The sequence below is a fragment of the Nansenia antarctica genome (assembly GCF_963989245.1).
Source record: "Nansenia antarctica genome assembly, chromosome: 9".
Classification (NCBI taxonomy): domain Eukaryota; kingdom Metazoa; phylum Chordata; class Actinopteri; order Argentiniformes; family Microstomatidae; genus Nansenia; species Nansenia antarctica.
The window spans coordinates 24,862,987-24,889,635 of record NC_137679.1 but is presented as its reverse complement, the minus strand read 5'-3'; the positions used below and the strand labels follow the sequence as shown (position 1 = coordinate 24,889,635).

At 43.4% G+C, this 26,649-nt stretch overlaps 1 protein-coding gene across 1 annotated transcript in view; it reads left to right on the top strand.

The window, feature by feature from the left end:
* Nucleotides 1–210: 210 nt before the first annotated feature.
* Nucleotides 211–26,649, top strand: part of syt7a (synaptotagmin VIIa) — a gene marked incomplete at both ends in the record, with an annotated part of 67,138 nt that continues 40,699 nt past the window's right edge. Inside the window, one exon of the mRNA XM_080539264.1 lies at nucleotides 211–244. Coding sequence (XP_080395390.1) covers nucleotides 211–244 — 34 coding nt within the window. The remainder of the gene's footprint in view (nucleotides 245–26,649) is intronic.

The window sequence follows — 26,649 nt, the reverse complement described above, 5'->3', positions numbered from 1 at the left end:
GAGAGAGAGAGAGAGAGAGAGAGAGAGAGAGAGAGAGAGAGAGAGAGACTCACAAACTGACTACTTGCTCAATCGCACTGGGAGGATAGGATATTGAAGCAACAAGACAATAAACACCTACAACAAACGAAACCAGAGTTCTCAAGACGCAAGAGGAGTAATAACAATTGACACAACGCCATCATATAGCCAAGCAGTGAATTTATAGCCATGTATTTGAATAGGGAAGAGGACAATAGCAAAGGTAAGACATTCAAGAATGTCCACTCTTTGGGAGCTCTCCTGTCAGTTTCAAGGTGTGCATTTGCATACCGTGTGCATTGTTTCAGAGGTTATCATAGTTAATAGCTAATATGTGATGGCATTAACCCTAGGGTCATTGCCACGGACATTCGTTCTCGTTAGTGCATTTTTAATAACCCATTGTCAATGATATGAATGATATATGTACTTGCTGGTGTTTGTGTTTGTCATTGTATACTCTTTACAATGGCATTCATCAGTTCTTAGGGATGCCTAACAGTAATTATAACCTTCATTTATTGTTTTAGGACGTGTCATTCTTTCTAAATGTATGATAGCTACTTGTTGTTCGGCAATGTCAGCCGTTGGTGTACGTCCTATGGTTTCTGACATAAATTCACTTGTAAGGACAGTAAAACACAAGGTCAAAGCCTATAAGTGTGTGTAGCCTATGCATCGCTCTCAAGCAGCAGACATTCGGCAGAAATCAACGTGTTGTAGATTCGCTACGGAAGTGTTATGGGAGAGAGTATCTATAGGCTACAGGCTGAGTAGGGGTAAAATGGGGAAGAGGCATTTATTTGAGTAATCTCTCCCACGTGTTTTTGAGGCGTGATTTCTCATTTACGGGGTGTCCAAAACAATACCCTGTACTAGTGCCCCCCTGCCGTTGCCATATATATTATTCACTCTGGGGCCAGGGGGGGTAATTGTAATTACCACCTAAACGTCCAGGTTATACGAATGACACCTGCTGCTACCGAGGGCGAGATAAATAGCAGAGGAGGGGCGTTTTTAAAATTAATTTCCTTTTGATGTGAGATACTGGAGATACCCTGACTGATGTCTGCGATACTGTTGACTGATGTCTGCGATACTGTGTAGTAGGTGCGTGTGTACAACCAAACACATCATATGTATGTGAGGATACAGTCCATGGGATGGATATGTTCCCCAGTAAATTGCTTTGTTACCGAATGGCACCATGAATCCTATGGCTCTGCAAGGTTTGAGATAGAGTACTCATTCATAACGTATTCATAACGTCTCAATATCATAAGCGCCATCGGTTATATATTTATAATATCGAGCACTATAGATAGAACAAAGAGAGATGCTTTTTTTTGTCGATGAGTGGCAGAATAATAATGATCATAGTATGTGTGGGCTTTTCAGTATCAGTAATATTACAACCTTTACTCAGCCCTGCTTGTCATCTGCACTTACATCTTCCCTTCGCCTGAGCACGTGGCTCTTTGATTGGCAGATCGGTTGTCTAATTGATAGACTAATTCGTGGGTGATCAGATCCCTCAGCCGGTGGTTCCCTCGCAGCGTGCTCCGGCTTTAGAATTCTCCGCGCGTCTCAAGGTGGAGTAGGAGGGAGGGAGAGAGAGAGAGAGAGATTTGTGGGGCATATCGATTATAGCCCCTGAGAGGATAGACTGTGGCAGAGGAGGACCAGGTTGATCATGTGTGAGCATGACAATCTCCCCTTTCAACCAATCACAAAGGACAGCTCACTACCCTTTTTAAAAATATAAACATAAACTTCAACCAAACTTTTACTATAGAAAATGATCAAAGTCTATCTGTAGTCCAAGACAGAATTCGCAGAAGTATTGAATTGTATTTGAAGGTTAGATTCCTGGAGAGAAGGCTGTGGCGCAGGAGGTAGTGCCGGTGTCTAATGATCGCAACTGCAAGGTTGGCAGATCGGCGGTTTGAACCCTGGCTGGCCACATGTCGAGGTGTCCTTGGGCAAAACACTGAACCCCAATGACTGGGCTGGTGCCTTGCATGGTAGCTTGCCGCCATTGGTGAGAGGCCATTGTAAAGCGCTTTGGAATAAGGCTATATAAGTAAGTCCATTTATGTGACTCAATGTTTTTTTCCTGAACATCACTCTCTAGCCCAGGCTACCTTGGACCACATGCCCCTCTGGTTGAGGGCCTGGTGTTCCATAGGGCAGGACCTCTCTGTCTGTCCCATTGGGTGGAACAGGCAGGTGTTGGACCATTACACTGTTCTACCCTCAAAGACAGTGCAGTTTGGGCTTTGCAAACAGCTGTGGATATGGAGCTGTGTATGAAATTAAGAGCTTTCCCGACCCCCTTCTTTTGATAGCTATTTTCATTTACTGGCTAAGATGGATTTGTTGGACAGAGGGGGACAAGTATTGAGTGATGATAGTGAGAGACGGAGGGACAGGTGGAGGACAGGAGAGAGAAGTTCTTGGAGGGGAGGCCCCCTCACTGCCAATGGAGAAGGCGAGGCAGGGCTGATGATTGACTGTCCATGTTTTATTAATGTAGTCATGGCAATCCATGTGAGTGAGACGTTCTTACAGTACTGTCATCCAGAGGGGGGGCGGGGCAAAGACATAGCTTTTTGGACTCTGGATGGAAGTCCATCAGGTGAAGAGGACAGATGACATGCACTAGTATTACCATTAGATCTAGTCCAACATTCCTCATGAAAGTTGATGTCATCATGATCATCTCAGAAACAGAAGTCAGAGGAACTTTGATTTATGGAAGCACTGTTGTTCTCTTTCATCCTGCCTTATCATGCTTGTCACTTATTCTATGGCTACAGGCTTTCAGTGTTCAGAACTGGAACCCTGACATCAGCTCTGACAACGACCAGATATATAGCAGTTGTATGAGAAGTGATAACAAGCCAGGTTCAATATTGATTTAGGTTGAAGTTAGCCTAGGGTTTAGGATTGAATCAAAGCTCTGACCCAGCCCACCAAGCAAAATGAAGAAACATTTAGCACATAGAGCTGCCATTCAGATCCAGTCAGTCAGGTAGGCATTATATTTTTTCGATAGCTTTTGGATCTTCAGAAAGTGTAAGCTTCATGCAACTTACTGCTCGCTGACTTGTGTAAAAGGCTGAATGATATTAAACCTCCAGTGATCCAGGGCAGGGGGCACAAGCAGTGAGTAAAGCGTCTTTGTGGATTTAAAGCAATCATTCAGTATTTCACAGTGATAGCATAATGTCTACATTGTGTGGCAGTGTTATGATGATTCTTGGTATACAACCAAATACATCAAAGGCTCTTGCTTGCAAAATAAATTTAATGGAAATAGGAATGGAATCTGTGGAGGAGTTTTAATATAGTGTGAAGTTTAGTGTCAGCTGAAGATGGTGAGTTCTTAACCCCTTTGTTATTATTGGCCTGTAGAAATTGATGATGTCCCTCCACTTCACGGTTATTTTCCTAATGTACATTTTGAAATAATTTTCTGAATCTCTGCGGTGGTCCTCTAATGTCCATGTCTGCTTGGGCAAGATGAATTGCAATAGAGGGGGACGAGGGCGGTGATGGCAAAGCTATGAATATGGGCTTAGCTCTTTTATTGAGTCTACTTGTCTGTGGTTGGAGATAATAATAAGGATTATCAAAGTTATATACCATATCCTACTCATGTACTGGCACCTATTTTCTAGTATATAAAATCCTTACCAGCTTCTCTGGCAATCTGTAAAATACAGCGCATAGTTCAGGAGAAAAAAAGTCCATGAAATAGTCTGTTTCTTTTTGGAACAACGTTTCTGGGCATTCAATGTTTATGAAAGTGTGAAAATACTCCTACAGAATGTTTTGTAATACATCACAGGTCATATTGTACTAATTTAAAAGCTATTGCTTCCAATCAGACATATTAAAGGTTAACTCATAGATAGATATTTCATAGAGATACTACTATGGGGTTAAATGCTTAGATTTATTATAGAGATTGATTTTATAAAGTAAGCTGTGGGGAAAATCTCAAGGATCACTGAAGTCAGAGGATTACCATAAAGCAGTTTGACAGAGGTAATTAGAGCCTTTTATATGAACACCTGCATGAAACTGGCTTTGGACCTGCTGTTACACTGCTCTGCTAGGGGAGTGAGACACAGGTCCCAGTGAAATAAGCCATAAAAGGGGATTTGAGGAAAGCCTAATCACATATCGAATCACAAGGTAATTGAGCAGAAGAGAATGAGCTTTCTACTTTGTTCTTACTTGGCTTTTAGAAGAAAAAAAAGCTTTCAGATTATTAGGTAAGAGGTACTAGAAAGTGTGACTGGCTTTGTTATGTTTTTTTATTTACAAGCCAATATCGATGACTTTCTCCAATTATGATCATGTTATCCACTGATTTGAATAAACAGACAGACAAAACCGGTAGACTTACGGTATACAAGAAAAGATGCTTCTATCAAAATTATTCATTTGACTCCATCTTCATATGTGAAATGGTAAGAATCTGACCTTTCTATCGCCTATCATTATTGTATCATTGTATCATCCTAATCATGTTTCATCACTCGTCAATCAAAACCTTTGAGCCTTAACCAGTCTTCCTATGACATGGTTGAAACCATGGGGCTGGAGTTATTTTTATGGTGCGCTGCTTCCCTGTACTCACTGGCTGACGGGGGAGGGGGAGGTCTCTCACTTCTAATTTTTCTGCCATCTTCTGTCCCTTTCTCTTCCTCTGTCTCCTCTGGGTCGGAAGAAAATATGATACTGTTGAAACAGAGTGAGAGAAGAAGGGAGATAGAAAGAGAGAGAGAGAGAGGCAATGGGTTAGAAGGACAGGATTGAGAAAGGAGGAGTAAAGATGGAGAGAAAGGATCTGAGGGAGGGAGGAAGCGAGAAATAAAGAACGAGCCCTGGAGTGCTAGCCTGTCAAGGTCACACAGAGGAGAGGAGGCCCTGTGTGTGTATACTGTGTGTGTCTGTGTGTGTGCGTATATACAGTATACTGTATGTGTGTGTGTGTCTGTGTGTGTGCGTGTATATACAGTATACTGTATGTGTGTGTGACTGTGTGTGTGTGTGTGTATGTGTGTGTGTGTATACAGTATACTGTATGTGTGTGTGTGTGTGTATGTGTGTGTGCGTGTATACAGTATACTGTATGTGTGTGTGTGTGTCTGTGTGTGTGCGACTGTGCGTGTATATACAGTATACTGTATGTGTGTGTGTGTGTATGTGTGTGTGTATATACAGTATACTGTATGTGTGTGTGTGTGTGTATACAGTATACTGTATGTGTGTGTGTATGTGTGTGTGTGTATATACAGTATACTGTATGTGTGTGTGTGTGTATACAGTATACTGTATGTGTGTGTATACAGTATACTGTGTGTGTGTGTGTGTGTGTGTGTATACACAGTATATATACTGTATATATACTGTGTGTGTGTGTGTGTGTGTGTGTGTGTATGTGTGCGTGCGTGTGTATGTGCATGTGTATATGTGTGTGTGTGATGGAGGGAGAGGGAACAGCAGAGAGAAAGGAGGCCTACATCGTGAAGGGTGAAAGGGAGGTGACAGCTAATTGGTTTTGCTGTTAAAGATAGAGGCTGTTTATGGTGAGGGAGGGAGGAAGGGAGGCCTGAAATAGGACCACAAAACAATTTCATACTGTATTCTATGCATCACTTTAGTATTTCCCCAATGTAGCTGTCACTTCAAGCCTGTTTGACTTTGATTGAATTAGTACTAAAGCGGGCAGGGGTATTGTTGATGTGTGTGGTTGCATGGTCATTCATGTGTGTGTATAATAAATGCAGACATGCATGCTGTTATGTAACCATTCAGGCCTTGGATGCTACGGCCCCATAGTGCTCCATACCCTCCTTGCTGTCTCCTTCTCTCTGGTTAGTTTTTTCCTTTTCCTCAATAACCATCTTCCTCCCCACCTAGAGTACATTATTCTGCTGTCTTGTCACTTTCCAAAAAGTCTGTTTAGGGGAGTAAAACAAGAATTGCAGATGAGAGACACAAACTGAAACTAAATACTAGTTAAACATCAGGATGCAGTATGTGCAACTGACAAAAATCCCCCTCTGCAGCCAGTAAGCTTTGATTAGAGAAACTGTGTGAGAGGGACGGTATTGTGGATGTAAGCTCCTGTCATATCAGGATCAAGCTCTTGGAAGACGGATAGATCTTTTAATCAGTTAGTCTGGGGTAATGTAGGAACGTCTCCTGGAGAACTCTACGCTGGAGTGTCTCTTTGACTGTGTGCTGTACTGTACAGATTGTGTCCTGTGTGCATCTCACACACTCCACCATGAGAGGGAGTAGAAGTGTGTGAACACTGCGGTTGCCATAGTGTTCTCTATGTGGAGCACGAGGGTGATGATGTTAGAGATTCTGTGTGGAATGGATGTGGTATTGTGCTCTGTTATCTTGCAGAAGCAGCTGTGTGTTGAGCGAAGATAAACATGTGCTGACTTGGTGTCTGAGGGGTCGCAGGTTCAAAGTGGCTGGCCAGTAGAGGTCATGCCCTCATCTTTGGCCGTGTAGGATGTTTTAGTTTGAAGACTGTGTTTTGGTATTTGCAGTGTAGGCAATGGCATTCAGTATAGACATGATTTAGCTCCATTTTTCTAACCCTAACTGGTGTTAAATATGCTGATGTATTGCTTGTTTCAAGACTGTACGTTCTTGGATTTGGCTCGTGTGTGTGTGTTTCTTGGTATTTAGTAAAATGTGTGTGCTTGTGGTATCTGGCAAGGTAGTGAGACTGACAGATTGTGCTATATGAATGCCATCTCCTCAGCTTGGCTGCCTGTTCATTGCTTCCTTCCTCCCTCCCTCCTTCCCTCCCTTCTCTCCTCCTCCCTCCATATCATCCCCCCATTACCCTGCTTCAGTGATGACCAGCAGGGCAGAGGGGAGTTCTCTCTCATCCTCCTTATCTAGCCGTGGAGGCTTCCTGGATTTCCTCTGTTCACGTTCCACTCCTCCAACTCAAGGGAGGCTAGTGGAGGCACAAATCAGAGGTCAGGCTCATTGTAATGCATGGTATGGAATGACGTGTTTAATACGATTCCTCATTCCATTCCATGCAATACAATGAACCAATCCTCTCATTTCTACTTCCACCAGCCTCCCCTGTCGACACAGTAGCATTTTCCAGCTATGTCTCCTCTCTGTGCTACCCAGCTCTAGATGGCCTTCTGAACAAGGGAAGGTAGCTTTGACAGTATGAGGTTAGACCTTGTATCGATGCTAAGCCAGTTCTGTGTGTTTCTATGCATTACACTTGTTTATTATAAGCTGTTATGAAAGTAGAAGAGAGAGCGGAAAGAGAGGGAGTGAAAGAAAAAGGAGGTGAGGGGTAGAGAGAGTAAATGGAAAGAGAGGGGTTTGTGATAGGTGTAGATCAGAGAAGATGGGGGTTAGTGGAGAGATGGCGGTAGATATATATAGAGAGGGATGGGGGTTGTAAATTTATTTTATTAGGAAAAACCCCTTGAGATGAACCATCTCGTTTTCAAGGGGGTCCTAGTTTAGTGGAGAGATGGAGAGGTGGTGGTTGATAGAGAGAGAGAGAGAGGGATGGGGGAGTTAGTGGAGAGGTGGTGGTAGATGGAGAGAGAGAGAGAGGGATGGGCGAGTTAGTGGAGAGGTGGTGGTAGATGGAGAGAGAGAGAGGGATGGGCGAGTTAGTGGAGAGGTGATGGTAGATAGAGAGAGAGAGAGGGATGGGCGAGTTAGTGGAGAGGTGGTGGTAGAGAGAGAGAGAGAGGGATGGGCGAGTTAGTGGAGAGGTGGTGGTAGATGGAGAGAGAGAGAGAGGGATGGGCGAGTTAGTGGAGAGGTGATGGTAGATGGAGAGAGAGAGAGGGATGGGCGAGTTAGTGGAGAGGTGATGGTAGATGGAGAAAGAGAGAGAGAGAGGGGGATGGGCGAGTTAGTGGAGAGGTGATGGTAGATGGAGAGAGAGTGAGAGAGCGGGATGTCCAGACAGACAGAGTTTTTTCACACACTTGCTTTTGATCAGAGCCAAGACGGCAGAGGAACCATTTTGAGCTGAACATAGCAGCAGGCCTATGATCTTAAAGCTGTATTTCATACTGAGAAAGTAGAATATTACTGTACATGATCCTTCCGTTGATCAGGGGAGGCTGAAGGAGGTAGAAATCAGAGGACGGGCTCATTGTAATACATGTAATAGAATGAGGAAGGGGATCAAACGCGTGTATTAGATCCCATTCCTCATTCCGTTCCACGGTGTTACATCTCATTCCTCATTCCGTTCCATGCATTACAATGAGCCTGTCCTCTACCTGATTTCCACCAGCCTCCCCTGCTGTAGATGATAATTGATATCCATATTCTTATATTTTTTTTTTGATTGTCAATGGTCATTGGTTACAACAATCGTCATTACATTCAAAATATCACAATCAACTCAGTTCCTATGACCAAAGTAAAGTAAAACAAAAGTAAAACAAAAACAAAAACAAACAAATAAAAAAGAAAAGAAAAAGAAATAGCGAGTGAACTTGGGGAGCTTTCATCTTACATATGACAGATTAGAATAGAACATTTCATGTTCTTTTAACAGTTCAACAGAAATCTCACCGTACAGGTTTAACATAATTATCCCGTCCATTTCGTCCAGATCCAATTTTTCGACCTGAATTCTAAGGGAGTATATCTTTTCCATTATATATCATGAATTATATCTATCCATTCATCCACTGTACGACTGGCTTTAACCGTTTTCTTGTGATAGCCTTTTTACTTGCTTCCAGAAGTATCAATATCAAATTTCTGTCGTTACTGTACCATTTTTCGAATGAAATGTTTCCCAGGTATAAGGTGTCACACTTGAAGGGGATGTTAATTTCAAAAATAGCTTCCAGATTTTTGTAAATCTCCCGCCAAAATGGGACTAGAATTGGGCTTTCCCAGAATACATGGTAGTGATTGGCTTCATTCAGTCCACAGGATCTCCAACACCCTAGTGTCGTTTTTGTAGGGGGGTGATAAAAAACCTTGTAAGGTTTTTCCAACTAAATTCTCGCCACGTATTTGAGCATGTTGTTTTCCATTGTAGTTTACATAATCTGTCCCAATCCTCCCCAGAAATAGTAAAATTACCCTCTTTCTCCCATTTCTCTTTAATATATATTGTATTGATTGTTTTGAGATTGACCTGGTGGAAGCCATTGTACAGTCTAGATACAACCTTGTTGCATATCAATGATTTGCTTGCTGATGTAAATACTTCCATAATTCCTGTTACCCCCTCTTCTGATGCGCCACCTAAATTCTGATTGAAATGGTGTCGAACCTGGAGATACCTATAGAAATCATTTTGTTCCAAACCATGCTTTCTCTGTAGCGATTCAAAGCTCTGGAATGTCCGATATCCATATTCATATTCATATTAACATGAGAGACCGACAACCAATCGTCGGTAGGCATCATTATTGCAATAGGCTTCAATGATCTGATCTAGGTACATCTATGCTTTGGGTAAATGAGGACTTTTCGCCTGCTGGCAATTTTGCCGGCTTGTAGGGCCCACTAGAGTTACTTGGAGAGACATGAAGCAGTAAAGGGAAGAGGAGGGGGAAGAGGACAGAAGGGAGAGGACACGAGGGAGAGAAGGGAGAGGAGAGGAGGACAGGAGGGAGAGGAGAGAGAGAGGGGAGAGGAGAGGAGAGTGATGAGAACCGGGGGTAGAGGGAGAGGAGGGAGAGGGGGACAGGAGGCAGAAGAGGGAGAGGAGGGAGAGGAAGGAAATGGAGGACAGGAGGTAGAGGAGGGAGAGGAGGACAGGAGGAAGAGGGGGGAGCGGAGGGAGAGGAAGCACTAGGGAGTAATATCCTCGGCTGGAGGAACAGATTAACATCTGTGAAAAGCTGACACACACACACACACACACACACAATAGCAACCTAGGGTCCCACATCTCCAAACACAGACATGGATCCACACGATTGGTCAGGCGGAGTAGACTGCAAAGCCAGGTGGAAACCAACACCTTGAGAGGAATCTGGAATCTCAAACTAACACATGGGTCCAGGCAAGGCAAGAACCAGCTTTACAGTGGCCAGGGGGTGAAAACATGTACCAACATACGGCATGATAGTGGGTGAGAGAATACCCAAACAGCATTCTGTTACAGATGGTTCCTATACAGATGGTTCCTATATGGGGGGTAAAGCATAGAATGACAGCTGGAGGGAAACAACAGTCAGTAGCATCAGTAGCATATGAAACCAACGACAGAGACAGCGCCAATGATGGTGAACCAGGCATACTGATCAAAAAGGAAAGTACACATAGCACACAACGCCTTCCGGCTGAAAAGCGAGGTGAACTCCCAGCCATGAAAGAGTGAGGTACCTGTCAATCCGTATGTGATTTGTCTCCAATCTCTCACACCGGCCTGTCTTGCTGGTTTTGTTGCCCTGCTTGATCCCCCCCACACTAGTTGTCTGACTCGTGAGGGGTTGTGGGCTTATCATTTGGTGTTTGCCTTGGCAGCAGTGTGACTTGGTGCAGCCGGGAGAGCACGGTGAATTGGAAGCTGAGCAATTGTGCATGCATGAGAGTGAGCCGGGGGGAGCTTAGCTCCGGACTCAGCAGAGCCCAAACACACCAGATTGGGCTGGCTTGCCCAAGCAGTACATTTCTGATTGGTCTGGGCTTCAAAGGAGAAGCATGCCTTTAGTAGCGCTGGTCCACACATCTGGTGTAAACGAGACAGGTAAGCGGGACTCAGAAGTCGCTCACGATCACATGAGCCTAATGCGTTACGTTTGATACCATTCCTCATTCCATTCCAATGCCTTACAATGAGCCCGTCCTCCGATTTCTACCTCCAGCAGCCTCCCCTGGCTAATTTACCTACTACAGTATATGAGTGGTTGAAAGAGCTCTATATGGTGCAGATTTCATGGAAGCTTATTTATTGATTAACATGGAATAGTCCTGAGTCCATTCTCAGTGATTATGGCTGTTGTTCTATGGATCTGTCACTGATACGCTCAATGAGTTGTGAAAGAGGGAGAATTACACACCCTGACAGTTCTGACTGTGGGCATTATTTCAATATTTGGTCATTCACTGTAGAGTCTATTTGCCCAGAGAATTGGCACACGTACACACACACACACACACACACACACACACACACACACACACACACACACACACACACACACACACACACTTGCACAAGCAAACAGAGAAATCTTGTGTTTCATGGGCTCAGGATGTTTGGGGACAGTCTGATCCTGCTGCACAGCCTGGAAAGTCAAACACACACCTCGCAACATGCTCTAATCCAGCCCAGCTCTGATCACTCACCACCAACACAAATGGTTACATAACCGGGAGAAGCCTGCATGCTGAAAAATCACTATATGGTCATTGTCATGCTAATGATCTGGGAGCTGACTACACAGTGTATTCTGCCATGGTGTTTATCTTCCCTGTGTTTAGCTGTGGTGAGGTGGATTGGTTTCTTCTTTTGATGTTACATGACATATCATACATGTGATCCACTCTGAATGTGTACTTATGGTTTGTATACCAGCCTCATGGCACTCCCTGAAGAGAGATGAAACAGAAAAGCAGAAACTGGCTCCAGTCAGTGGTTAATTAAACTACCATATATGCATGTATGTAACCCATGCTTAGAGGTTAGAGGTCAGAGTGACTATCTCTCTCCCTTTTTCTGCCTCCCTCCTGGGGGAATATTCGTTCCTCTTGTCTCTCAGTCCATTGCACTCTCCAATACTCTGCTTAATTACAGAGAAAAGGAGGGAGGCGGGAGGAGGGAGGAGGGAGGAGGGGATAAGGATATGGGGAGAATGGAGCAGAGAGAAATGGCAGGAGAGGCTTAAAGCAAATGAACTAGTTGCTGAGAAGAGATGAAATGGAGAGCTTAAACATTAACATTAAACGAATGATAGAGAGAGAGAGAGAGAGAGAATGTTGTAATTAGGATTGTTTTTTAGGAAGAGCATGTGTTTATTCCTAAGAAAAAAACAATGAATATTTGATGATGGCTGCACTATAAGAGCCCTCCCATTGAGTAGCGTGGCTGACACAGTTCTAGCTTCTAACACATCAGCCATGTGTTGTGATTGACAGGCAGTCCTCCAGACAGCCTTTTCCTACTTGGACCAGCTGACAAACATTGTGCGGTGTGCTCACATAGAAGCCAGCTGTATTGATACGAGAATCACTAAGAGAACACTCATGTATAATATATATATATATATATACATCTCTCACCCCAAGGATGCATTATGCACCAAAGGGACCCAGTGAACTGTATTGTACATATAATGTACCTTACGTATTTTCCATTCACTGTACTTTTATGTATGTGACATAGGCCTATTATTTTTGTTGTATTGTTATATTTATTCCGAAACTTAAACGGTGTCCTTCCTGAAGTGTCTTAATGAGTAGGGATATTATCATTCAGTTTTGCTCCTGGCTCTCAGAGCAGAAGACAACCCCCCCACATAACCTTCTATTTCAGTCCAAATGGCAGATAAACATGATCCCGCTCTCCCGCTGATCTTCTGAAATATTAATACAATGTAATAGGCTATTTGTATGAAATATTAATTCTCTGTAATATTTTCATTTCATAAACCCTTGATAAGTATGCCTCTCTATTACCTTGAACTGGAGAGAGAGAGGGGTGGGGACTGGGGGGAAGAGGAGGAAATGGGATGAAGAGTGGAGGGGAGAGAGAGTAGGAGTTGAGGGGAAAGAGAGACAGACTTTTGAAGGCCACTGGTGTCCTGCTGGCTGTTCCACTTTCCTATAGCATGCTTTTAGCTTTTAGTCCCTCTCTTCATCACAGCCCTCTCCTTCTTCCCTCTGCCACCTCCTTCCTGTTTACAGCACGGCGGAGTGTCAAGTGCTCCCAGTAAGACAGCTTTGGCAGCCTCGCCCTACACTATCATACATTCACTCAGGATCCTTGAGGGTGGGTGACTGTGTGTTGGCCATGTTCAGGGTGACAGTGAGACAGGTGAGTGTGTGTTGGCCATGTTCAGGGTGACAGTGAGACAGGTGACTGTGTGTTGGCCATGTTCAGGGTGACAGTGAGACAGGTGACTGTGTGTTGGCCATGTTCAGGGTGACAGTGAGACAGGTGACTGTGTGTTGGCCATGTTCAGGGTGACAGTGAGACAGGTGACTGTGTGTTGGTCATGTGCAGGGTGAGAGTGAGACACGTGACTGTGTTGGCCATGTGCAGGGTGAGAGTGAGACAGGTGACTGTCTGTTGGCCATGTGCAGGATGAGAGTGAGACACGTGACTGTGTTGGCCATGTGCAGGGTGAGACTGAGAGTGAGACAGGTGACTGTGTGTTGGCCATGTGCAGGGTGAGAGTGAGACAGGTGACTGTGTGTTGGCTATGTGCAGGGTGAGAGTGAGACAGGTGACTGTGTGTTGGCCATGTGCAGGGTGAGAGTGAGACAGGTGACTGTGTGTTGGCTATGTGCAGGGTGAGAGTGAGACAGGTGACTGTGTGTTGGCCATGTGCAAGGTGAGAGTGAGACAGGTGACTCTGTGCAGGCCATGTGCAAGTTGAGAGTGAGACAGGTGACTCTGTGCAGGCCATGTGCAAGTTGAGAGTGAGACAGGTGACTGTGTACAGGCAGATGGGTGAGAGTGATGTGCAGGGTGAGAGCGAGACAGGTGACTGTGTACAGGCAGATGGGTGAGAGTGATGTGCAGGGTGAGAGCGAGACAGGTGACTGTGTACAGGCAGATGGGTGAGAGTGATGTGCAGGGTGAGAGTGAGACAGGTGACTGTAGAAAGGCCATGTGCAGGGTGAGAGTGAGACAGGGGACTGTAGAAAGGCCATGTGCAGGGTGAGAGTGAGACAGGTGACTGTAGAAAGGCCATGTGCAGGGTGAGAGTGAGACAGGGGACTGTAGAAAGGCCATGTGCAGGGTGAGAGTGAGACAGGTGACTGTAGAAAGGCCATGTGCAGGGTGAGAGTGAGACAGGTGACTGTAGAAAGGTCATGTGCAGGGTGAGAGTGAGACAGGTGACTGTAGAAAGGTCATGTGCAGGGTGAGAGTGAGACAGGGTGAGAGAATCAATGAGGGGATGAGTAGAGAACAAGGGGTAGACAATGACACACAATACATGTTATGGATTGAGAGAGAGGCGGAGAGAGGGACAGCCTAGATGAAAGGAAAAAGGCAACTAGAGAAATATTCGAGGTGTGGGATGTGCCTCCGCTGCCCACAGAGATGTCCTCAGTGCTCGAATGGCCCGTTGTGATTGGATCCCTTATTGAAACAGACCATGGAGTTTCTCATGGAGGCCGTGGTCTAATTCTGGCAGGGATCTGGGGTTAACTAGAGAGGTCTGCAGGCCAAAACACCCACACTCTCCCAGTACATCCCTCAGCCAGCATGGACACGGACAGTCTGCTCTCCCTTCTCCTCAGCTGGCGTAGCCTGGAGGTGCTGCAGGGCAAGCCCCTTCTATTTGATTTCTGAACCTCGACAGGCTAATCCTATTCTTGGATAGTTTGCACAATCACCTCGACCCCAAGCTACCCTCAAGCAAGCAGGAATGGGAGAGATATTGTTTTCTTCGAGCTAGCCTGTCCCTTCCCCCCTGTACAGTGTTACATCATCTGTGTACTACTAAAACTCATCCAGGTCCAGGAACATTGTGGAAGTGACATTTGTCATTTCACTGGTCACTTGATGGCATACTATACTGAAGGGTTGGTTGTGATGACTGAATCTCCAATTTCCTTTTCTTCCTTTCCCTCCCTCCCTGTTACATCCCACATCCCCTCCCTCCCTCCCTGTTACATCCCACATCCCATCCCTCCCTCCCTGTTACATCCCACATCCCCTCCCTCCCTCCCTGTTACATCCCACATCCCCTCCCTCCCTCCCTGTTACATCCCACATCCCATCCCTCCCTCCCTGTTACATCCCACATCCCCTCCCTCCCTCCCTGTTACATCCCACATCCCATCCCTCCCTCCCTGTTACATCCCACATCCCATCTCTGTTACATCCCACATCCCCTCCCTCCCTCCCTGTTACATCCCACATCCCATCCCTCCCTCCCTGTTACATCCCACATCCCATCCCTCCCTCCCTGTTACATCACACATCCCCTCCCTCCCTGTTACATCCCACATCCCATCCCTCCCTCCCTGTTACATCCCACATCCCATCCCTGTTACATCCCACATCCCCTCCCTGTTACATCCCACATCCCCTCCCTGTTCCATCCCACATCCCCTCCCTCCCTCCCTGTTACATCCCACATCCCCTCCCTGTTCCATCCCACATCCCCTCCCTCCCTCCCTGTTCCATCCTTCAATCTCATCCTACGCAGGAATCCTCTAGAACAGCTTGGTGAATCACCCTGCATCCACTGGCTGAGCATTCAAACAATTATACACGCTTGGGGCTAGCACTGTGTCGCTCTTACCTAAACACAAATAGGCACGGACACACACACATCCCATTTGCACTGTATATCAATGAGTGTTTACCAGGATAATAGCGTTAGCCACAGTACATATCCCCATTAGACTGGATTGAAGGGATTTCGCCAGAATAAGGCCTTTAGCCTGTGAATGGAAAGTGATTTGAAAATATAAAATGGTGTGTTTCGCCTCAGTTGCAGCTTGTTTCAGGAAGTGGGATCTTTGACCCAAATATTACTTGTCGCTATTCTTACCTGGGTAGAATTTCATCATGGTTGTTGTTCCCCTCACAGTGCCAGTGCCTTATATCCTGAGAGTCTTTCTAGCGTGTTCCAAATCCCAATGTGACTAGACCACAGTCTCTGGGGGTTCTGACTAGCCAGAGCTTCAGACCCAGTAGGATACCTACTGTACCTGGTGTTGAATATGGAGGAATCTTGTCTGATGCAGATACAACAGCCGTCTCTGTTTGGAAACATTTCCCAGATAGCTTGGTGTTTTAAACACCCCTTGAATGGGCTTAAAGGTCACGCTGCATACAAATCACACAGCTCCCCTCTTTGTTTCTTATTTGGACTAAACAGATGCAGAGAGCCCAGCAGCTGGGAGGCCTTCTCAGTAGGAACCCTCATTCTTTGTGCATTGCTTTTGCTCCATTACACTTTATTTGGAATGATTGCTTTACTGAGGGAATTCATAAATCTATAAGCTGATTTAATAAGCTTTTCCCTTTTAGTTTGTTGTTCCAACTTCTCTGAATATCCTTCAATGTTCATCATGGCAAGGTTATGATGATTTAAGAGGATAGGTTGATCATTTCAGAGGATAGGTTGAGTGATTCACAGCTTTTTATAACTAAAGACAATTATACTGTACATCTATTTCACTTTCAAATATAGTATGCTGTCTCAAATGACACCTTCTTCAATGATTATGTATAACACATTAAACCTCTCATCTGTCCTATTCTCTCACCCCCATGACCTCCTCCTAGTGCCCTGGTGTCCACAGCAGTTAGCCAAAATGCATCATCCTCTGGATGTCTCCTCGTTGTTTAAGGATGACAATGTCAAGTATGTGGGAGGGCTGTGGCACTGCCTCATGCTACTGGCGAAGCCTGCCACTAACTGTGGCCTGGCCTGTCCACCAGCCAGGTGGATGGGATTCATAGTAAGAGAATGTTGAGTAGAGCTGTCACGTGCAGCATGTTGTAACTTTATGACTGCTATGTAGATGTGATACTGACTGACTGTACTGTACTGTTGCATGAACATCAAGGTTGTCTCTCTACAGTGTCCCTAAGCATACTACTAAATAGGTTAAACATCCCTGTTAAGCCCACCAAAACCTGTTTGCAGACATATTTTATGTATACTGCCACAATTTAAGTTAAAAAAATTATAGATTCAATTCTTGGTTAAAATTTAAATAAACATTTCTGGTCCAGCCAGCTTGTTGAAAGTGCACGTTTTTATGAAGATTTCTGAAGACCGACTGCCTGAAAGAAAAACTATTTGCTAATGTTCCAAGGATAGTAGACTAAATGAGTAAATTTCATGATTAAACAATAACATTTATTTGATTTTCAAATGTTAATCACATTTAGGCCAGTAGTTTGAAACATTGTAAAAAACAAAATTTAAAACTATTCAGTTCATTGTGGCGTAACATATAGGGGGGTCTAAGCTTTGTTTTGTTTGTTTGTTTCAGTCCTTTGCCCACTTGTGTGGTTGTCTTTGCTTGCCTGTCTTACTCCAACAAGTCTTTTATGGCTTTCATCTTGTTCTTGTACAGGTTTTCAATGACCTCATGATTGAAGTAGAACGGTCCAGGTCCCTCCAGCTCTGCTTTGTAGAGGATGAACTAGCGCTCTACATCCTCATTTGTGTCCTCGTATGGGAGGAAGTATGTGTTGGTGGGCCCTCAATCTAGGAATTTCATCACATACCGTTCACACTCTGGTGGTGTAGTGTCGTTGTGTGATCACGCAAAGTAGTAGACTGCAGGTTTCGTGAACATAACTGCGTAGTAAACATCTCCCTCCACTGTGAAGCTCTTGTCACAGGTTTCCACATACTCCGTATTCACCTCTTTGCTCGCTGCCTCATTGCCCACTGCCTCTGATGCATTTGCGTTTTCCAGAGGAGCCTTCTTGCTCCTGGTCTTGCCATTCTTCTGTTGTTTCTTTTTTGCTTCTTTCTTCTCAAGCTTCGAAATACTAAGCGCCAGACAATCATTTTTCTCTAAGATCATAAACAACAATATCAATAACGCCCGCATCCTTTTCAAAACTGTTGACAGACTAACAAATCCCCCAACACCAATTGCTCAGGAATTTCACTCGACTAGTAAATGCAATGAGCTTGCATCCTTTTTTAACAATAAAATAGAAACCATTAGACAAGGCATTAGGTCTTCTGTGTTAGGCATGAAAAACATGTCTCCATTAACACCCCCAAATAGGGCGGACATAATAACCATGTCACAATTCAACACCATCGATTACAAGACCCTAGATAAAATCATGTCACGTCTTAAACCATCCACCTGTGCCCTTGATGTCCTGCCAAAAAGCTTTAAAAAAAACATATTTAGCTGCAGGGCAGGCGAACTAATACAAATAATCAACATTTCCCTTTCATCAGGAATCTTCCCTGAAGCCGTGAAAACTGCAGTTATCAAACCTTTACTAAAAAAGGGAAAGACAAAGACAAAAGATCGAAAGTCAGTGCAAAACTTGATTCTCTCTCTCTTCAAACTAAAAAACAGGTCAGAAATCTTGGTGTACAGGTATGTGGCGGGAGAGACATTTGTGGGAGGAGGGGGACTGTTGGGGGACTGTTGGGGCAAAGGGAAATTGGCAGGGGGAGGGTGGGGGGTGGAAGGTTTATGGGAATGTTGTATTTGTACTGGATTTTTGTCATTCTATTTCTCTTTTGTTTAATTATGTGTTACCACTCCCTTGTATTATTCCCTGAAATAAAAATAAAAATGTATCACAAAACAAAATAAAAAATAAAGATAATCTTGGTGTAATTCTAGACTCCGATCTAAACTTCAACAGCCACATAAACTTGATAACTAAATCAGCCTACTATCACCTGAAAAACATAACAAGAATGAGAGGTTTCATGTCGAATGATGAAAAACTCATCCATGCATTTGTTTCGAGTAGATTTGATTATTATAATGGTAAATTGCAGCTCATCCAAAATGCCGTTGCTAGGGTCCTAACAAAAACAAAGAAGTTTGAACACATTACACCAATCCTGAGATCTCTACACTGGCTACCAGTCTCTCCGAGAATTGAATTCAAAATCCTAATTACATACAAATCACAAAATGGTCTTGGACCAAAATACATATCAGATCTTCTCCCACCCTATATTCCAGCAAGGCCCCTAAGGTCTGCTGAGACTAATCAGCTAATCATTCCAAAAGTGAAAACAAACAGTCACTCTGCTGCATGCTCCTGGAACAAATCAAACAGGCCCTAAAAATATTTAAAACTAAGCTAAAAACCTTTTGTTCTGCAGCAGTTATGGTTAAACACTAACACTCTATCTATGCCTCTATCCAATAACTATTATCTTTTAATTATTATAGATATTTTTAGCTTTTTTACTTCTTATACCTGCTGCAGCAGTTATGAGTTTTATGATCCAGAATCCAAGCTTGCGCTATACATTCGCTGCAAATATAGGCTAAATGTACAAATCGATCTCACACACCGTATCGGCCAGGATAGTGGTTGAATACAGAGTCAGTATCAAACGTGTCATTTTACACTGCGATGCGATCTCACACGCCGTATCGCGCAAAATAACGGCTAAACACAGACGCAGTACCTGCAATCTCACACACCATATCGGAAAGAGCAGCGCTTGAATACAGTTGCAGTAATAACACTTTCATCTATCTCTTTTTATTCATTGTCATATTATGTTGTTAAATGTTGATATGTCTATGTTAAATGTCTATGTATTTTCTGTATGTATCTATTCTTGCCATTTCTTTCTTTTTCTGTATTTTTTTTAATGCTATATGTAAAGCACTTTGAATTGCCCCTGTTGTATGAAATGTGCTGTACAAATAAACTTGCCTTGCCTTGCCATAGCAATTTAATGGATAAAAGGCAGAATATTTAATTTTACATACATGACATTAAACAATGATATGAGATAAATGTATATGGTGCACCATATAACATGAAAAGTAAAACGTATTCATGCAGAGAAGTAAGTACGTTTTTTTTCTAATGTCCCATTTAAGCCCACCTGATCAAAATGTTAATTTAAAACATAATTAAACATACACATTTATTGACCATTGAACTGTATAATAATATAAACTGCATACAAAAATGTAAACTATAAATGCTTATCATGCTTTATGTCATTGCTTTATGTCATTGCACTTTATGTCATTGCTTTATGTCATTGCACTTTATGTGGTCGGTTAGCTAGCATGCTAAAATGTTGATTTTAAAAGAATCAATATTAATATTTCAAGCACTATTCTAACATGTGTATTATTCAAAACATGAATCTCTTAATTTACAAATGAGTACTTACCAAAAACAGAAATAGAAAAAATATAGTTGCAAGTAGGCTTGTATGGTATGTGGGCTTAATTGGGACGTTTACCATACTACTACAGTAAATGTATTAGGTAAGATATTAAAGTGTGACACCAGACTAAAATGCTCTCAGGTGTAGAGTAATTGAGTTAAAGTGAAAGGAAAATGACAGACCACTCCCTGCAGAAGGGGAACCATGGGGAACAGTTGTCATGGAAAACTATATTTCCCATGTGTACTTGAGTGTAACCTCCTGCAAGCAACCAGCTGCGCTGCGCTGCCCTGCACTGTCAATAACGTTCAGGCAGCTGGGTGTTACCCAGCTGTAAATTGTTGACAGTTATACAAGCAACAACACATCAATAGGCTGAAAAGCAATAGGCAAGGCTGAAGGTCTGGTACAAGATTGACCCATCTTAGTGAAGCACAGGCTGGGCTGTATTTTCAGCCGGCGTAAAACAGCGCAAAGTCCAAACAAAGGCATATTGGCAATTGTGTTGGTGGTAACAGGCGGAATTACCACAGCGCTGGAACACTGTCTTGTCTGCGCTCAGGTGGGTAGAATAGAGGTAAAAGAGGCAGATTCATGACAATGAGTCAAGTCAAGTGCTATCAGCTGAAAAATGTTCGCCTTGAAAATAGCACTAATATTTCAGACACACCCTCTAGCGCCAGCACCATCGACCCCATCCGCGTTTGCGCTAAGACTTAAAATAGAGCCTGCTATGTTTACAGTACGTACCATGGCATTGCTGCCTGCAAGAACTGAAACTGAGCATATTCTTTGTATTTTTTCCATTCAGAATCAGTATATTTTTCAAATCCACAGTTATGAATCATACTCCAGAGGAGGAGAATATAATAGAAAAATGATGGCGCTACATACTTTATTTCCCTAACCTTCTTTGTCCTCTCTGTGACATTATCCCCTTCAAACCATGACTATGTTTTTGTCCTGGTTCTCCTGGAGCCTGTGCTGAAAGGGGCCTTTAAATCTCCCCTGATAGTGAGACATGGATGGCCCTGAGGCACAGGCTCTCTGTAGACAGCACTGAAGAGGAAGAGATCAGCCCAACCATAGGGGCGCCTCACTGTTAATGCACATCTACAGTGGGGGGAGCGAGGACACCTGGAGTCACAGGGGCCGGCAGCTACATCAGATACAGAGAGGAGCCACAGTGAACAAACATAATGCACCCCAGAGCAGAAAGACTGTGCTCGCTACCTCTATGTCAGAGTAAATTACAGCTTTCGATGCCTTTTGTCCCGACAAAGACATGACCCATTTATACCCATTTATACCCACCTGCATACAGTAGCTGTCACCCATTCACATAACCACACTCTTCTCTTTACAACTGGTGACACCAGATCTTAGAGAAGGTTGTGATTAGAGTCAGTGCAGAGTGACCCGCCACCACAGGGACAGTACAGTAACCAGTTGGCCAGTCTGAGGAGAAGCTTCTCCCTAGCTGTTACTCACACACCAGATGGGACACCAGCCTTTTACTGGCTGCTTTATGGACTCCAAAGGCAGACAAGTTCAGCTGGGCTGTGGCCCAAGTCAATACTCCATCCCATAAATAGGGGCTGTATCCTGGGGTTTTACTGTCCGGCCTGTCCTGCCCACTAATGGTGCTTCTCCATTGACCAGACCGGGACGGTACAGGACGTTGATATTGTTATGCTTGTTATAAATAAAATGCATTGAAATGACATTAAACTAAGATAATAAGATTGTTATCATAATTTTTCAAATCTTTATTAATAAGTACTTACAGAAAAAGTAAATGACATTTGAGGTTGTCTTCCACATTGCCTAGGCCCTAGAGCGACATCAGATTTCAAGCCTGTTGTGGTATTTAAAAATGGAGGTTAGGGGTGAACTTGAATATGAACCTGGGATGATGTTATTGTGACGATTCCCATTGACCGATTAACGGTCTGCAGCGTCACATCGTAGCACGGATAATACCTTTCGCTCCAAGTCAGGAAGGGTAGCTAAAATCAGTACGGGTACTACGGCCCGGTACGGCCCAGTTGGCAGTGGAGAAAGCAAAACAAAGCAGGAGCACGGGTTCCGGTATGTTACGGGACGGTAGTGGAGAAGCGCCAACCCTAATAAAGCTCTCTTTACAGGGACTTTAATTGAATGAACCAAGGCAGAGGTAGAGGCCTCCAGGTAGTCATTAATCTACAGTCATTTGTTTATGGCAAGTCTAGTCTGTCTGGCTTGGAAGTGAACTCTGGTGTGTGTGTGTGTGTGTGTGTGTGTGTGTGTGTGTGTGTGTGTGTGTGTGTGTGTGTGTGTGTGTGTGTGTGCGTGCGTGCGTACGTGAGTGTGTGTGACATAATGTTTTTCGGGAATTGGATATGAATATTTGTGTATAAACTGATTGTGATTTGTGATTTCATTGGAAGAACCATGTGCCCAGACTGAGTGGATTGTATCACTGTCTCACTTTCCTTTTTCTCTTTTTTTTCTCTTTTATCAAAAGAGTAGCTATGGATGCCTTCTATGTGTACAGGTGGCTGTGTTCATAGTGGAAGCTCAGGATATAATACCAGTCTATCCAGGGGTGCTCACATAGATACAGAAAGACATGTCTCTGCCTCTTCCCCTCGGCAGACTCCAATTGACTTTCACCGGGATTAGATTTCATAATTCCACCCACACCATACATCACAAGCATCTAAGACATCTTTGTCTTTGTTGATGTCACAAGCACTGAGCTGTTGATGTGGGCAGATGGGGACTGTTGGCCTGTGTGTATATGCACAAGCTTCACAAATTGTTCTTCAATAGCATTGCAGTTGACTCCCTCTTCCTTCACTCCCACTCTGTTTGTCCTCCTCCACTTTTCTCTGTTTGTCTCTCCTCCTTGGTTTCCTCGGTTCCCCTGGAGTGCGTGTTCCCACACATACAGGTACATGTCTGTAATTGATCTGTGTCAAGTGGGAGAGAGAGCATGTCACAGGCACCACTGGGTCCGACTACGTGAACCCACCAAAACATAAGCATATACAACATTTAAAAAAATGCTTTTTCTGGCTATGTTTGCCATGCACAGTTTTGGAGCGGTGTAGCCTACAAACCTTTGCAGGAAATCAGTTTTACCCGGGTGCTTATTTAGTTTCCTGGCTGTAGGCTACCTAACCTGATTGCAGAAAGGATGAGCAACAACTCCATGCGGTATTGCAATTGCTTGCAAGGTCATTGTCACCAGATGCAAGAATAGGTTATCAGCCTATTAATTTATTAAAATACATAATAACTGCCATTTGCATTTGGGCCTTATACGATCTGGTCGTTAGAGCCATGATAGGCTACACAGGTGCAGATGCTGCCGTCGCTCCTGAAGTTGCACGTTGCGTCCTCAGATTTAACCAAAGTGACAAAGATGTCAACAGTGACCTGCTAGGCCAGAAGGGGGGGGATGAAGTTACATAGTTTTCGATAGGTTCGGTTCAGTTTTTTCCGGTTGTGGCTCAGGCGCCTGTGAACTGCTGTGTTAGAGTTGTAGAATTACATGAATGTGCCTACAGAAGATCATTTGCTAAAGGTAATTTCGGAGATATAACAATAAATGATTAGGTTTAGTTGAAGCGATGCCAGTGGGCTACTGGTTTGAATTAATGGTCGATTCGTAAAATATGTGTTTATTAAAAAGAGAAAACGTATAACTACCATGAAGAAGCAATAATAAAAAACACAATAACCCGCCTCCATATGGCGCCCCCCCCCCAAAAAAAATCTTCCGCCGCTGATGGCATGTGTTTGGGTAGGAGAGGCAGTGATTTAAGGGAAAGATTCAACCCAGATAGGAGAGCCGGTACAGCAATGAGGCAAGTTGTATATAGAGAACAGCTAAGAAGTGGGCGATAAAAGGAGATACAGAGGGTGAGCAAGAGAGCCAGGAGAAGGAGGAGGAGAGGAAAGGAGCAGGGGAATCTTCAACACAGTGACAGATTATGGTCTTTTATGGACCTTTGCAAATCTGACTTTTTGGAAGTATTGAGAGTGGAAGAAATGTGACCTTTTGAAGCCTCCACTAATTAGAGTGCTAAGGGGCATACTGATTACCAAGGAGAGAGGGAAGAACTGGGGAGGAAGGGCTGTAAAAGAACCCTCCATAGCTTCTGAGGTTTACAATCAGTCTCGTGTCACTGGACATCACAGGTATTAGTGATTGGGATGTGGTCATGTGGAGTTTGATTTGCGGTCTTGCTGGAGTTAATCCCAGGTTATGGCCTCATTAGCATAAGGTACATTATACAAATGACACCCAGCTGCATAAACAGACACCATGTGGACACTGTCAATAGAGTCAAGGGCATTAGTGGGGGTGGTGAGTAATGCATAACTTTGTTATGGTGGGAGATATGTAGACATAGACATAGGTAGAGATACATACTGTAACAGGGGAGGCTAGTGGAGGCAGAAATCGGAGGACGTGCTAGTTGTAATGCATGGAATGAGGAGCATTCCTCATTCTATTCCATGCGCTACAGTGAGCCCATCTTGGTAAATGGATGGTAAATGGACTGCACATATCTAGCACCTTATTCCAAAGCGCTTTACAATGGCCTCTCATTCACCCATACATTCACACACCGATGGTGGCAAGGTACCAGGCAAGGCGCCGACCAGCTCATTTGGGAGCAATTTGGGGTTCAGTGTATTGCCCAAGGACACCTCGACACATGCCAGCCGGGGGTCGAACTACCCAAACCTCTGATCTTGCGATCATTAGACACCGGCTCTACCTCCTGAGCCACAGCCGCCCCATCTTCCAGTTTCCTACCTTCACCAGCCTCTTCTGTTAACTACACGCTCCTGAGGCCCTGCATGGGAGCACTATGACAACTGCAGAAGCTCATTCTGCTCAATAAGGTTTCTGTATTGAGTTATTTTATTTTATTTTACAGTCATTTGTTATAGTGTTTCCCTAATAAGCATTGAGTTTTGAAGATGAGACTGACTGGCCTCTGGAGATGGAGCTACTGTACAGTGATAGAGACACAAAGAGGTCCAGCTCTCTGAGAGGGTCAATCAAAGATCATCTGACATACTCATTCTACTAGAGAATCCTCAGTCACTTCATTTCCCATTCTTGGCCCCTAGCACAATAATCTAGATATGTAAATGTCTGACCGCTGAATCGCCATAGTAATAACCAATGTTTATTTGTTTTGTTTATTTGTTTATCAGGATTAGTTTACCATTCGCTGCTGCACATGCAGTCGCTACTCTTCCTGCTGTTTGTAGAACATAAAACACATGACAGTCAAACAGCTATAGACATAACAGTTATACACAGGAACAACATAAATATTCAAGAACAACATAAGATAATATTGAAATTACAAATACACAAATACAATGAGAGAGTCATATATTGGCAAGACACCAAGAAACAACTAAATACTTTTTACACATATATACAAATTGATATCCTCTACAGTTCAGTCAATTAGAATTAAGAAAGAAGAGAGGAACTGTGATTTTTTTAATTTAGATTTTTTTAAGCTTACCGGTAACTTAATTTTTGCCTCAGTAACCTCTGGTGGCAGTGCATTCCATGATGCCATGGGTCTATACATAACTGAGCGACGTAATGAATACATTTTTGTTTTGGGTACCGCAACGAAACCCATAGTGGCGTGTCTGGTGGGGTATGTATATGTCTGTTTGAAGTGTATGCAAATATGTTATACAAGTGGATTGTAAAATTAACACAAATGTTTTTCAAAAAGATGAGAAGAGATGAGAATGAATGTGCAACATGCATCACCTAGGTGATTAACAATGCGTCAGATGACTTACCTTTGCTCGAAGTGAAGCGTTTTGAGTTTATACAGTGCTATGTGAATATAATGCATTATTCATATCTGTTTTAAGGCAAGAAGAGAAGCTTATAAATGAAGCCTAGGGAAGGCCTGTCACAAGGCAAGGGGAAACTGTCCTTCGTAAATGTGTTCAGTTCCTCCTGTGGCTTTCATATTAAAGTCATCCATTTCAATCTGACCAGTTAATTCTCTCTGTTTAAGGAAGGGCTGCTGGAGGGAATTATGGTCGGACAGTGATAGATTATATGATAGATGAAGACCATACATATTGTTTAAATTCTTAATCAAAGGAAATAAATGTAACAAAATGTTATCTTTATTACTCACTCAATCAGGAGAATAGGAGATAATTAGAAACATTCACTGAGCTACATTGATGACATTATAGAAAATGGAGAAGATTTCGATTTCTTTCTGTATCGAACATTGTGGAAATGTTTGCTGTATAGGTTCTGATTAACTTACTATAGTAGTAGACTATAAAATACAAGACCACTTGTGTGTCATAACATGTTGCAGTTTGTGTTTCTATGTTGCTATTTTTTGACTGGCTCAAAATTGCTAATATTAACAAAGGATAATATAAGGGTAATAAAGCAGTATAACAAGGTTATACTGTGTGTACTCATGACAAGCCTTATTATATTGCACTATGACGGTACATAATTACGTACTGTAGTTTATTGAGTGGAAAGGTGTGGGCTATATGCAACAAC